Genomic DNA, 12,456 nt, shown 5'->3' on the forward strand with positions numbered 1-12,456 from the left:
GAATTCATGTGGCACCAGGGCAGGACCCTTTCTGGAGCTCTGATTCTTTTCTTTACAGGAAGCATATGGGAAAATAAGCACCTCTGATAATTCCATGGCACAAATCCTCACACCAGACTCACTAAACACTGAGCAAGGCCCAGAATGTTCCCTAAGGCCCAACCAAGCAGAAGAGGTAAGTCCTGGTTGGTAATAAGTAAACTGCTCAGATAACTGGACTAGCACCTAGAGATGACCAGTGTTCTGTGTCCTGCAATACCTTGTACATCAAGCTAAGTGTTCCTTGTGAACTTTAACATATGAAGATATGTGCTGTCAAGCTGTAGAACTGGAAGACTTGTCATCAGATATTTACAAAGAAAATAGGCATGGCATAGAGAATTAGACGCTTTTCACTCATTTACCATTTGTCAACATGAAATAGTCTTTCTGTTGATGACTACTTCTTTAATCTGTAGATAGAACTTATGGGGGCAAAGAAAGTAGAGAAGGGTTAATATTGATTAATAGCCTGTTACATAAAAGGCATTTATAGTTATCTGTTTAACCCTCAGACTGTATAAGGTAGGTTCATACCTACCATATGTTTACAAATTAAGAAATCAATATTCAGAGAGTAAAAATATAGTTAGTGGGCCAGGCATGGTGGCTCAAGCCTATAATCACAGCACTTTGGGAGGCCAATGCAGGTGGATCACCTGATGTCAGGAGTTTGAGACCAGCCTGACCAACAGGCTGGTGAAACCCCGTCTCTACTAAAAATACAAAAATTAGCCGGGCGTGGTGGCACATGCCTGTAATCCCAGCTACTCAAGAGGCTGAGACAGGAGAATCGCTTGAACCTGGGAGGAGGAGATTGCAGTGAGCCAAGATTGTGCCACTGCACTCCAGCCTGCCTGGGCGATTGAGCAAGACTCTGTCTTTTTAAAAAAAAAAAAAAAAAAAAAAATATATATATATATATATATATATATATATATATATATATATATGGCTTGTGAATGGAGGAATAAGGAATCAAACCCAGAATATTCTAATCTGGCTTCCTAATTTGGAATCTTGTACCTCAGTGGTTCTCAATAAGGCCTTACAGCAGGGTGTGGGGGATGGGTACTATTTCCCAAGTTAATTTTGGTATTTAGCTGGACCTAAAGCTCCAAGGGTCTTATCAAATAGCTCCTGTAAAAGATATTGGCATGTTTTTGCTGTTTTTATTGTTTAATTATTGCATCTCTTTTCTTCTTTTATACTGAGTTCTATTTATGTTTTTTTCTCCCAATTTTTTGTCTAGTCTTACAAAAATATCTCTTAGTTCTCAAATTGTTACTCCTTTCTCTTCTTTCTTTCCCTCCTCCCTTTCATTCTCTGTCTCTCTTAACAATATATGTCTAGGAAGGTGGACAAATGTCAGAGGTTTACACCCAGTGGCAATGCTTAGGTCTAAGAAAGTTGCTGACCTAGTCAGTAGGTTTTTTTGCTGTTCAGAATTAATCTGGGTTTTGTTCTGGGGACATGGTCTCACTCTTCACCCAGGCTGGAGGGCAGTGGCCACAAACATGGCTCACTGGAGCCTCAACCTCCTGGGCTCAGGTGATCCTCCCACCTTAGCCTCCCGGATGGCTAGGACCACAGGCACACACCATCACGCCTGGCTAATTTTTGTATTTTTTCAGACACACAGTTCTGCCATGTTGCCCAGGCTGGTCTCGAACTCCTGGTCTCAAACCATCTGCCCACCGTAATGTTATTTTTGACATCTAATTAAAAATCAGATGTAGCTTCAATGGTGTTTTAGCTACAGTAGCCATTCTGCTTAATATTGTTTCTGCTGGTGTGGATAACCTCTAGGGTCTTTTCCCTGGCCATGTGGATACTAGATAATGATGACAATAAAGAGAAGGAGGAAGAAAAAGGAGGATAACAAAATACTTACTGAACATTTAATATGGGCCAGGTACTGGGATTTTACATATACTATCTCTTTTAATCATTAACAACAGCTCTATGAGATAAATATGACTGTTACCCCACTTTACAGATGGAGAAACTGAGGCTCAGAGAAGTAAGATGCCCAAGGTCATTTAGCTAGTAAGTGGCAAAGCTAGGATTCAAACCCAGATCTTTCTGACTCTGAGTTTAGAACCTGAGCTTTGAACTATTAGGCTCCAGTGACTCTCTTTTGAACTAATTTATGTATGTGTGTATTTGTATTTTCTTCTTAACTCAGAACTTTTGCTGGGGAGGAATTCTTGGAGCAGGAAAAATAGATGTTACCCTTTACTACAGGAGGAATTTGTCCACTTCTGATTATTCAGGGACTCCTTTACTGGCTCCAAGTTCCATACCTCTTGGTGACTGTCTTCCTGCCTTTTAGTCATTTCTGTCTCATTGGCACAGCACATCACTAATGAGAAGGAAAGTGGGGACTCTGCAGAAACCAGGCAGCCAATGTCATCAGCCTTCTATCAGCCTCAACAAACCTTTTGTTTCAGAGGTTAAGTGTATTGACCAAATGATAATTGCATAATTTTAGTAAAATTCTGAGTCATTCTTGACCCGTATTACAACCAAAGATAAATATTTAGTATGGAAAAATGTGAAAATGTGAAATCAAGCTAGGCATGACCTCAGAGTAAACCACCACCATGCCATTCTAGGGGCATGCTTTTCATTTATTCATGTGCAGTTAGGTACTGTACTTTAGGTATGCAGTTTTACATTTCATAAGCAGTGGGGGAGATATGCAGGTATTTGTAGAATTGACTGAAATATTAAGGAGAAAATGTAAAGGTTTGCTATTTTGGCATGAAATGTAGCAACAGCCAGAAAATCAACTTGCATTTTAACTGCAGTTTTTTTTACTGATTACTGATTACTTCACTGATTACTTAGATCAGTGATGTGTTGATGCAGAAGTGAAGCAATGTGATTCACCAACTGAAAAGTTAACTTGGATACTGAAAGGTTGGTGAAATTATGTCAAGAATGTGGACTTGTAGATTCCAAAGTGTAGTGAAAGCAGGAATTGCTTTTGATTCTGTTTACTAGTTGTGTGACCATACAGTGCCTGCTCATGGTAAGAGCCCAATAAAGGCTAGCTATTATTAATTTACAGTTATGCTTTAGAGAAGACATATTTATTTAATAAGAAATACTTATAGTAATACTTTTTACCCCCCCCCAAAGTGTACAATTATAGAACATCCATTTAAATAAGTTTTGCTTTTAGAATTTGGGGCTATCATATAGAGAAGGTATTTTACAGGGATGCTACTGTGTAAAAAACCAGGGAACTCTGAATTAAAAGGTCACAGAGCTGTGTGACCTTGGGTAAGTAACTTGGGTGCTTCTCAGAAGCAACATGGTAAAAAGGGAGGCATGTGGGCTGATTGAACATTCTGTGCACTTGGATTTCTTATACTTTAGAAAGAGGTGGGTGAACTGATCTCTAGTGGGTTCCTCAGGCCACCCTCAGCTCTTGAAGCTCTATGGTTGGAAATATTCTTTTTGTCTTCTCTTCCCCTTTGGATTCTTTTCAGGTTCAAATAACTAGCAAATAAAACCCAGATTAGTCATGCAGCTTGCTTATTTCCTCATTAATTTGGTGAGTTCATGAGAAAGCAGAGAAACTCAATACTGTCATTAAAAAAAGTGTGTGGAGGGCTGGGTGTGGTGGCTCATGCCTGTAATCCCAGCACTTTGAGAGGCCGAGGCAGGAGGATCACCTGAGCCCAGAAGTTAGAGACCCACTTGGGCAACATGGCAAGACCCCATCTCAAAAAAAAAAAAAAAATGTGCGTGGCATATAACAGGTGCTCAAGTAAAATTTTTGAATAGGTAAATCTGTGATTACAGATTAATTAATATTAATAGATTGTCTTAGATTAATTAATATTAATAGATTGTTCTCTCAAGTGGCAAAAAAGGAAAGGGAATTCCAAAATCTTTGTCTATAGCAATATCTGAAAACTAGATATAGCAATATCTGAAAACTAGAAGGGAATTAATCAGATGACTAGAAATTGATATCTGGAAGTCTGGAAGCAAAATCACACAACTGTTGCTTTTTTTAAAAAAAATCAGGGCCAGGCGCTGTGGCTTATGCCTGTAATCCCAGCACTTTGAGAGGTCTAGGCGGGTGGATCACTTGAGGCCAGGAGTTCAAGACCAGCCTGGCCAACATGACAAAAACCTGCCTCTACTAAAAATACAAAATTAGCCAGGTATGGTGGTGTGTGCTCATAATCCCAGTTCCTTGGGAGGCCAAGACAGGAGAATCACTTGAACCTGGGAGGCGGAGGTTGCAGTGAGTCGAGATCATGCCACTGTACTCCAGCCTGGGTGACAGAAGGAGACTCTTCTCAAGAAGAAAAAAAAAAGTCAGGATTAAAAAAGAAAATTAAAACAGTTGAATCCAAGCATAGACTTGACTATATATGAAGTTCAGAAAAAGCACAACACAAGGAAAAGTTTCCTTGAGAAGGTTTTCAAGATTCTTGAAGAAAATTATAATAATAGATTAATGAAGGCAGGGAAGAAATGGCATTTTGGCAGAAAACAGCACATGTATGTGAAGATAATAGATGGTGAAAGGTAAAAAGTACAACCCAAGACACTTGTGCCAGACCAGCTTTCATAATACTCATCAGTGTGCATGAAAATGAACAGCATTCTCATGCCTGGCGCGTGTTTGTTAGCACCTACCAATTTTGTTCGCTCTTTTACACTGAAAGTTCTATGTCTAAACAAAATTCTGTAAACGTTGAAGAATGTGCATTTGAGTTAGGGTATATATTTGCAATCGATTCCCATTCAAAGTTTGTCACTTGGCTAGAATTATATTTTATTATTAGATGCTAACACGTTAACAAAGTCCTATAGAAAACATTGTATTTTATCATAATCAATAAAATATTTTTTGAGAGCAAAAGGTTTATACAGCAGAACACAAATCCTTATTCCTAAAGGAATTTCTCTAGAAGTATCGATACTACTTTTTCCATATTCTGAGGAAGGATAGATAATACAGTGGGAGGTAAATACATCTCTCTATCCAATTATCTTTTGCCTCCAGGTTGAACATATCTAATATATAATTACTGGAATACTTTCATTTGGTATCTGGGAGAAAATTTTCCAATTAGTTGATAAACAACCCAGTTATTTCAATGTAAAAAGAACACACCACACTTTCTTTATACTATGAGCATCTAGTCCTTAACTCAATCATATTCAAGTATGCAGAAGGGGAAGGAAGGTATTTTAGGGATTCCTTCTGAGGAATAGGAAAAAAGTTTCCAGGTTACCCCACTGAAGTTCTTTACTTGACTCAAGCTGTTTTTATTAGGGAAAAGTTTAGATAAGTAATATCATGTATGTTTTTAAAAAGCTAAAATTTTTATAATCTAACTATTTGAGAAGATGTTAAGTTAAAATTATGTGGTATATTTTATTGTATCCCTGCTGGGATGTAAAGATCGTGTTCTGTTTTGTTTTGTTTTTCTGTTGGAATAGAGTGTGCAGCAATGTAAGCATTGCTTAATCATGTGTCACGTAACGCTAAACACTGGCCAATTCCCTTAAATGTTTCGGACACACACACACCCTGTCACTCACATTCTCACCTGTCTCCTGGGGCTCACCGGGTAGTGAACTGTGAGCCTGTTCGTGTCCTCTGTGCCCGGGAATACTGTACCTGCTTACTCGCAGATCGGCTGCTTGGAAACCTGTGGCACCAGGTCACGTGATTGTTGCTATGAGTGTGGAGGTGCATTTCTCTTTTCTTTCTTCCTTCTTCTGTCTTTTAACTGGGGAAATGTTGCAGGTTCCCAGGTCTTTGCAGGCCCAAGTCTGAAAACTTTGGACTCCCTGGCTTATCTTTGGATTTCTCTTAGGGCACCACACCTTCTATTGAGGCTGCCACTCTGGACTCTTCTGACACGCAAGGAGGTTTGGAGCCCAGGGTGGAGAAAACTAGGCCGGAGCCCACAGAAGTCCTGCATGCCTGCAAGACCCAGGTGGCTGAGCTGGAGCTGTGGCTGCAACAAGCCAACGTGGCAGTTGAGCCGGAAGCATTAAACGCAGACATGCAGCAGGTGCTGGAACAGCAGCTGGTAGGGTGCCAGGTAAGACTGAGAAGTCAGAGTTCATGGTTTGCCTCTCCACCAATCATCTGCCAAGATTGGGTGAATTTCTCTTAAAGCAACACTGTTTTTCTTTCTGTTATTCTGACCCTTACATTTATCTTGGCCTCAGCTTTTAGTTCTCAGGGTAATTCTTTGAAATGCTTTATGGAACTATCTTATTTGAGGGGACAGTAGTGTTCAGAATCTAGAGTCTAAATCCAGCTCTGTCACATTAGCTGTGAACTTCGGGAAGTGAACTTCTCAGCCTCATTTTCCTTATTTAATAGGTTATCTTATAGGATTTTTGTCAGGATTAAATAAGGTATTTAAAGTAGTGTCATAGGATTTAAATAAGGTATTTAAAGCAGTGTCATAGGATATAAAGTTATCTCATAGGATTTTTGTCAGGATTAAATAGGTATATAAAGTATGTAACAAGTGCTCAGTAAATGCTATTATTTTATTCATTTTTAGTAAGTAATTAGAATATTCATTCATCATAAATGAAACCAAAAGTATTAATTTGCAAAATTGAAGATACAGCATAAAAGGGCTTTGCAACCATTTTACTAGGAATGCCCTGGGTTTTGCTTGGGAGGGGCAGGGATATAAACTTCCTTGCCGCTAGTCACTCTCAGTAAAGCTTGCCGGCTCAGCCCGAAGGTTGGGGTTTCTAATCCCTCCAGGGAGAGGCTAGAATGATGACATTGCAACAGCATGATCGAGTGTCACAAGAGCAGGGGCACGCGAGCTGCTTGCAAAGGCCTCTCTCCCAGCTGCACTTAGGAGACCAAACTTGTCTTTATCATATGGGCTTGTCTGCCAGGATGAAGACATCCTCTTGTCTCAGAGTACGCATATCACTAGCCCTGCCACAGGGAGCGTTTCCTGCTGTAGCCTGTTATGTTGTTGTGGGAAGCCTGCCTTTGATCCACAGTTGTGCATTCTCCCCTTCTATGTAAGCCCATAGTCTTAACAACATCCAGGAACCAGACAGACAGGCCAGCCTCCTTTTCTGTACAGCTTGGCACCTCTGATCTCAAAAGTCAGTTCTTTTTTTTTTTTTTTTTTTTTTTCCTGGGGTCTCACCCTGTCACCCAAGCTGGAGTGCAGTGGAGCAATCATAGCTCATTGCAGCCTCGACTTCCTGGGCTCAGGTGATCCTCCCACCTCAGCTTCCTGGGTAGCTGGGACTACAGCCCTGCACCACCACACCCGGCTACTTTTTGTATTTTTTTGTGGAGATGAGAGGTCTCACTATATTGCCCAGGCTGGTCTCGAACTCCTGGGCTCAAGCGATCCACCCACGTCAGCCTCCCAAAGTGCTGGATTACAGGCGTGAGCTATCACGCCCAGCCCAAAAGTCAGTTCTAAAGGGATAGGTTCACTCAGATACTGGCACTGCCACTTGGCCTGGCTGATGAGGCCCAGGGGAGCCTGTGAATGCCATAGAGCGTCATACAGCACAGAGCAATGCTATGCTAAACTCAACTCCAGGCAGTCCAGATTTTGAGTCCCACCCACTTAAAGGCCATTCAGGATTGATTTGCCAACCGATTATCTACTGACTGGGTAGACCCTATGCCAACTCATTGATTATCACCAGAATCCCATCTTCATTGCCACTTGTAGTGAGTTCAAGGATTTCCAGGCTGCTCAAGGAAAAGACATGACTACCAGGTGGCAGTTGCACCCAACAAGCTTTATTTGGGCAGCATTTTGGCAAGATTATGATCGTGAGGGACAGGGAAGCTCTTTACTGCAGGAGACCTTCCAGAGGCTAAGGCATAGACTGGGGGTCAGGCCACCACCCAGAGGGGGAGGAAGGCAAGGGAACTCCCAGGGGAGAGGAGAAACAGAGAGGGAACTTATGTGTCTAGCAATGTCTCAGCACAGTGGAGGGTCTCTGGGTCAGAGAGTGCCGAAGGGCAGCAGAGGCTTGGGATTTTTTTATAGCCCGGGGTTAGTCTTATCCGTGGCTGGCAGATGTTGGGTGCAGTTTTTAGGGGTATGCAAAGCAGACAGGCTCTAAATGGATTAAAATATGCTTATATGGGCTGCATTTAAAGCCGTCAAATGTGTAAAAATTTGAGTCTGGTGCTGGCACTTTTTGAACTTACTGCTTCTGACCTGCTTTGAAGAAAAACCACATGGGGCCAACATACGAAGGCATCTTTGGCTCATTTATATAACATAACACAATAAAGTTATTATTGAAACATATAAAAACCTTAAAGTGGTCTGTAAAAACACAAAATTCCAGTGGAAAAATGGCCAAAGGACAGGAGCAAACAGTTCACTGAAGATTATGGACCAGGAGTGGTGGCTCACGCCTGTAATCCCAGCACTTTGGGAGGCCAAGGCGGGTGGATTGCTTGAGGGCAGAAGTTTGAGACCAGCCTGGGCAACATAGTTACACCTTGTTTCTACAAAATAATTTTTAAAAAATTAAAAAATAAACTAGCTGGGCATGGTGGTGTGTATCTGTAGTTCCAGCTACCTGGGAGGCTGAGGCACTAATATCTCTTAAGCCCAAGAATTCAAGGCTGCAGTGAGCTATGATTGCACCACTGCATTCCAGCCTGGGCAAGAGAGTAAGACACTGTCAAAAAAAGAAAGAGAGAAAGGAAAGAAGGGAGGGAGGGAGGATTATGCTTAGTAATGTAATATTTGAGAATTGTTTAATCTTGATTATTAAAGACATAAATTAAAACAGCTGTCACATTACATTAGAAAAAAAATATATCATTCTGGAAAAATAGATACTCTAATGTCTGGTAGTTCTATCTAATTGGCTCAGTGTTTTGGGAGGTCAGTTGTCAACATATAAGCTGTTCATATTCTTTGAGTTAAAAGTACCATTACTTTTTTTTTGAGATGAAGTCTCGCTCTCACCCAGGCTGGAGTGCAGTGGCACAGTCTCGGCACACTGCAACTTCTGCCTCCTGGGTTCAAGTGATTCTCCTGCCTCAGCCTCCCAAGTAGCTGGGATTACAGGCATGCACCACAGCATCTGGCTAATTTTTGTATTTTTAGTAGAAACAGTTTCCCCGTGTTGGCCAGGGTGATCTCGAACTCCTGACCTCAGGTGATCCACCTGCCTTGGCCTCCCAAAGTGCCAAGATTACAGGCGTGAGCCACCGTGCCCGGCCAGTACCATTACTTTTAATTTACCTTCTGAAAATAATCCCAAATGAGAAAAATAATTATAGAAGCATTGATTACAAAAGTGAAGAACTAGAAACAAAGGGGTAACAAGAGGGAAATTGGTAAGTGAATCATGGGATATCAACTTGTAGCTGTTAAAATGAAAATCATGAAACATGTGGAGACAGATGAAAAAGTATGTAATAGTTAAGTGGGAAAAACAGCATAAAATTATGCTACATTTTGTTTATAGCCACTGTACAATCTATGGGTACATATTGTTTAAACTTAGAAGAATCTATAGAGGACATAAGTAGAGTAGTCCCACCTTTGTCTGTGGGGGTTGTGTTACAAGACCCCCAATGGATGCCTGAAACTGCGGATAGTACCAAACTCTGTGTGTATTATGTTTTTTCGATCTGACAACTGAGATGGCTACAGAGTGAGTATCCCTTATCCCCAAATGCTTGGAACTAGAAGTATTTTGCATTTGGTTTTTTGGGGGTGATTTTGGAATATTTGCAAATACATAATGAGATATCTTAGAGAGAGGACCCAAGTCTAAACACTAAATTAATTAATTAATTTCTTTATTTATATTAGAGTTAACAGGGTCTTGCTCTGTTACCCAGGCTGGAGTGCAGTAGCATGATCATGGCTCACTGCAGCCTTGACCTGCTGGGCTCAGGCAATCCTCCTGCCCCAGTCTCCGGAATAGCTGGGACTACAGGCGTACACCACCATGCCTGGCTAATTTTATTTTTTGTAGACTCGGGGTCTCACTGTGTTGCCCAGGCTGGTCTCAAACTCCTGGCCTCAAGTGATCCTCCTGCCTCAGCCTCCCGAAGTGCTGGGATTACAGGTATGAGCCACCATGCTAGGCCTCAATTTATGTTTTATCTATACCTCATATACATATCCTGAAGGTTATTTTATATAATAACTTTAATAATTTTATACATGAAACAAAGTTCAATTGTGACCCATCACATGAGGTTGGGTGTGGAATTTTCCACTTCTGGCATGGTGCATAAAAAGTTTCAGATTTTGGAGCATTTTGGGATTTTAGATTTTCAGATTAGGTATACTCAACCTCTACTAAGTAACTAATGAGCCGAGTGCTGGAGTGTGAATATGCTGGACAAAGGGATGATTCACATCCTGGGCGGGATGGAGCAGGATGGTGTGCAATTTTATCACGCTACTCAGGTGGTGCAAAATTTAAAATGTATGAATTATTTATTTCTGGAATTTTCCATTTAATATTTTTTGAGCCCTGATTGACTACAGGTAACTGAAACCACAGAAAGTAAAAGCATAGATAAAGGGGCCTGTTATAGCTTGCTTGGATGAAGGAGTTATAGGATAAATTATTTGCAATTTTGTTTTAAGAATAGAGTTCTTCCTTAAGGAAAATTTTTAATTCCTTAAATTCGCTCAATGAATGGAACTTGTTCTTAGTCATGCACCGAGTTTTAGTACAAATGATCATGGTGCTGGAATGTGAGTTTGTCTGTTGCTGCTGACGTGAGTGCCCAGCCAGTTGGCATGACGGAGCAGGCTGCTGAGCCCCAGGAGAGGGCAAACTTGATCTGTCGAGCAGGAATACAATGACCGAGACTTACTGGGAAACTTACTTCATCCAGCTGATATATTTTTAGATTTGTGTGAATTGGCCGGTTGTATCGATAACTACATATTTCAGGTTCCAAATTATTTCTTCTGTGGTGTTCTGAGAGTTTGGAGGCTTATTTGGCTTGAGAAAGAGAAGGAAAAGAGCAAGGGAAATAATTTTCAAACAGTTACATGGAATTCTTTTTTAAATTCCTATTCCACACTTGGATTGCAACATAAAAGATTAGGAAGGTAGGCGAGGCATGGTGGTTCATGCCTGTAATCCCAGCACTTTGGGAGGCCTAGGTGGGCAGATCACAAGGTCAGGAGTTTTAGACCAGCCATTTTGAGACCAGCCTGGCCAAAATGGCGAAACCCCATCTCTACTAAAAATACAAAAATTAGCTGGGCGTGGTGGCGCACTCTTGTAATCCCAGCTACTCGGGAGGCTGAGGCAGGAGAATTACTTGAACCTGGGAGGTGGAGGTTGCAGTGAGCTGAGATCACACCACTGCACTCTATCCTGGGCAACAGAGTGAGACTCCATCTCAGAAAAAAAAAAAAAAAAAAAAAGATTAGGAAGGTAGGGGGAAAATAAGAATATCTGCACTTTTTAAGCACAGATGTATCAAGCACTGGCCAAAGTACATGGATTTAATTCATTCACTCCTCATAATGATCTTAGGAGGTGAGTTCGGTTATTATCTTCATTTTACAGACTACTAGAGGCACACTCCTCTAAAGTAAGGTGCCTGTGTTTACACATCTACTAAGTGGTAGGATTGGGATCTGAAACCAGATAGTCTAGTTCCAAGATCTGTGTTCTTAACCACTATCCTCTGCTGGATACATTCTGCTGTGTTTTGTAAGGCTACTATAGAGTCATTTACTTAAATTATTTGACAGAGTGACATGTGTAATTGGGATTGGTTTGGTTGCATCCCTACTGAAAAGTACAAGAATTCTGTGGAAGTTTTTGTTTTTCCAGGGTTTCTTCCATCCTGTGTTTCTGGGACTTCTTGTATACACTTAAGTAAAAAGAGTAAGTCTTAACTTGTTTGCAGGCACAATACTTCTTCAAGAACAACATTATGAATAATTAAATGCTTTTATTTCCTAGGCTATGCTAACGGAGATTGAGCACAAGGTTGCCTTTCTGTTAGAGACTTGCAAAGATCAGGGCCTGGGAGATAATGGAACCACTCAACATGAGGCTGAAGCGCTTTCCCTGAAACTGAAAACAGTGAAGTGCAATTTAGAAAAAGTCCAGATGATGCTTCAGGAGAAGCACAGTGAAGATCAGGTAAAAAATGACTATCTATGGACATTCATCTTGATACACATATGTGGCAGACCTGCCAGAAGAGAACTCTGGTTGGAAGTGATGAACCGGCTACAGAGAAACTGTACTAAGTGTGAAAGAATTCCACACATTAACACCGTAGATGAGTACACTGGCTTGTTATTTTTATTTCATTCTACTTTGCAGTTTTCCTGTCTAGGTTGTTGTTGGTGATGGTAGTGGTTTGGTTTGTGTTGGTTTAATGTAGCTGAGTGTTCTTGCTGGCAG

The 12,456-nt window shown here is 41.0% G+C and overlaps 1 protein-coding gene across 11 annotated transcripts in view; it reads left to right on the forward strand.

Moving 5' to 3' along the window:
* SYNE2 (spectrin repeat containing nuclear envelope protein 2) overlaps window positions 1-12,456 on the forward strand; it is a 374,696-nt gene that overhangs the window by 253,432 nt on the left and 108,808 nt on the right. For all 11 annotated transcript variants that reach the window (XM_055362017.2, XM_063697890.1, XM_055362019.2 and 8 more), the window contains 3 exons: window positions 59-175; window positions 5,895-6,125; window positions 12,007-12,189. In XM_055362017.2, coding sequence (XP_055217992.2) covers window positions 59-175; window positions 5,895-6,125; window positions 12,007-12,189 — 531 coding nt within the window. The remainder of the gene's footprint in view (window positions 1-58; window positions 176-5,894; window positions 6,126-12,006; window positions 12,190-12,456) is intronic.

The sequence above is a fragment of the Gorilla gorilla genome, chromosome 15 (assembly GCF_029281585.2).
Source record: "Gorilla gorilla gorilla isolate KB3781 chromosome 15, NHGRI_mGorGor1-v2.1_pri, whole genome shotgun sequence".
NCBI lineage: Eukaryota > Metazoa > Chordata > Mammalia > Primates > Hominidae > Gorilla > Gorilla gorilla.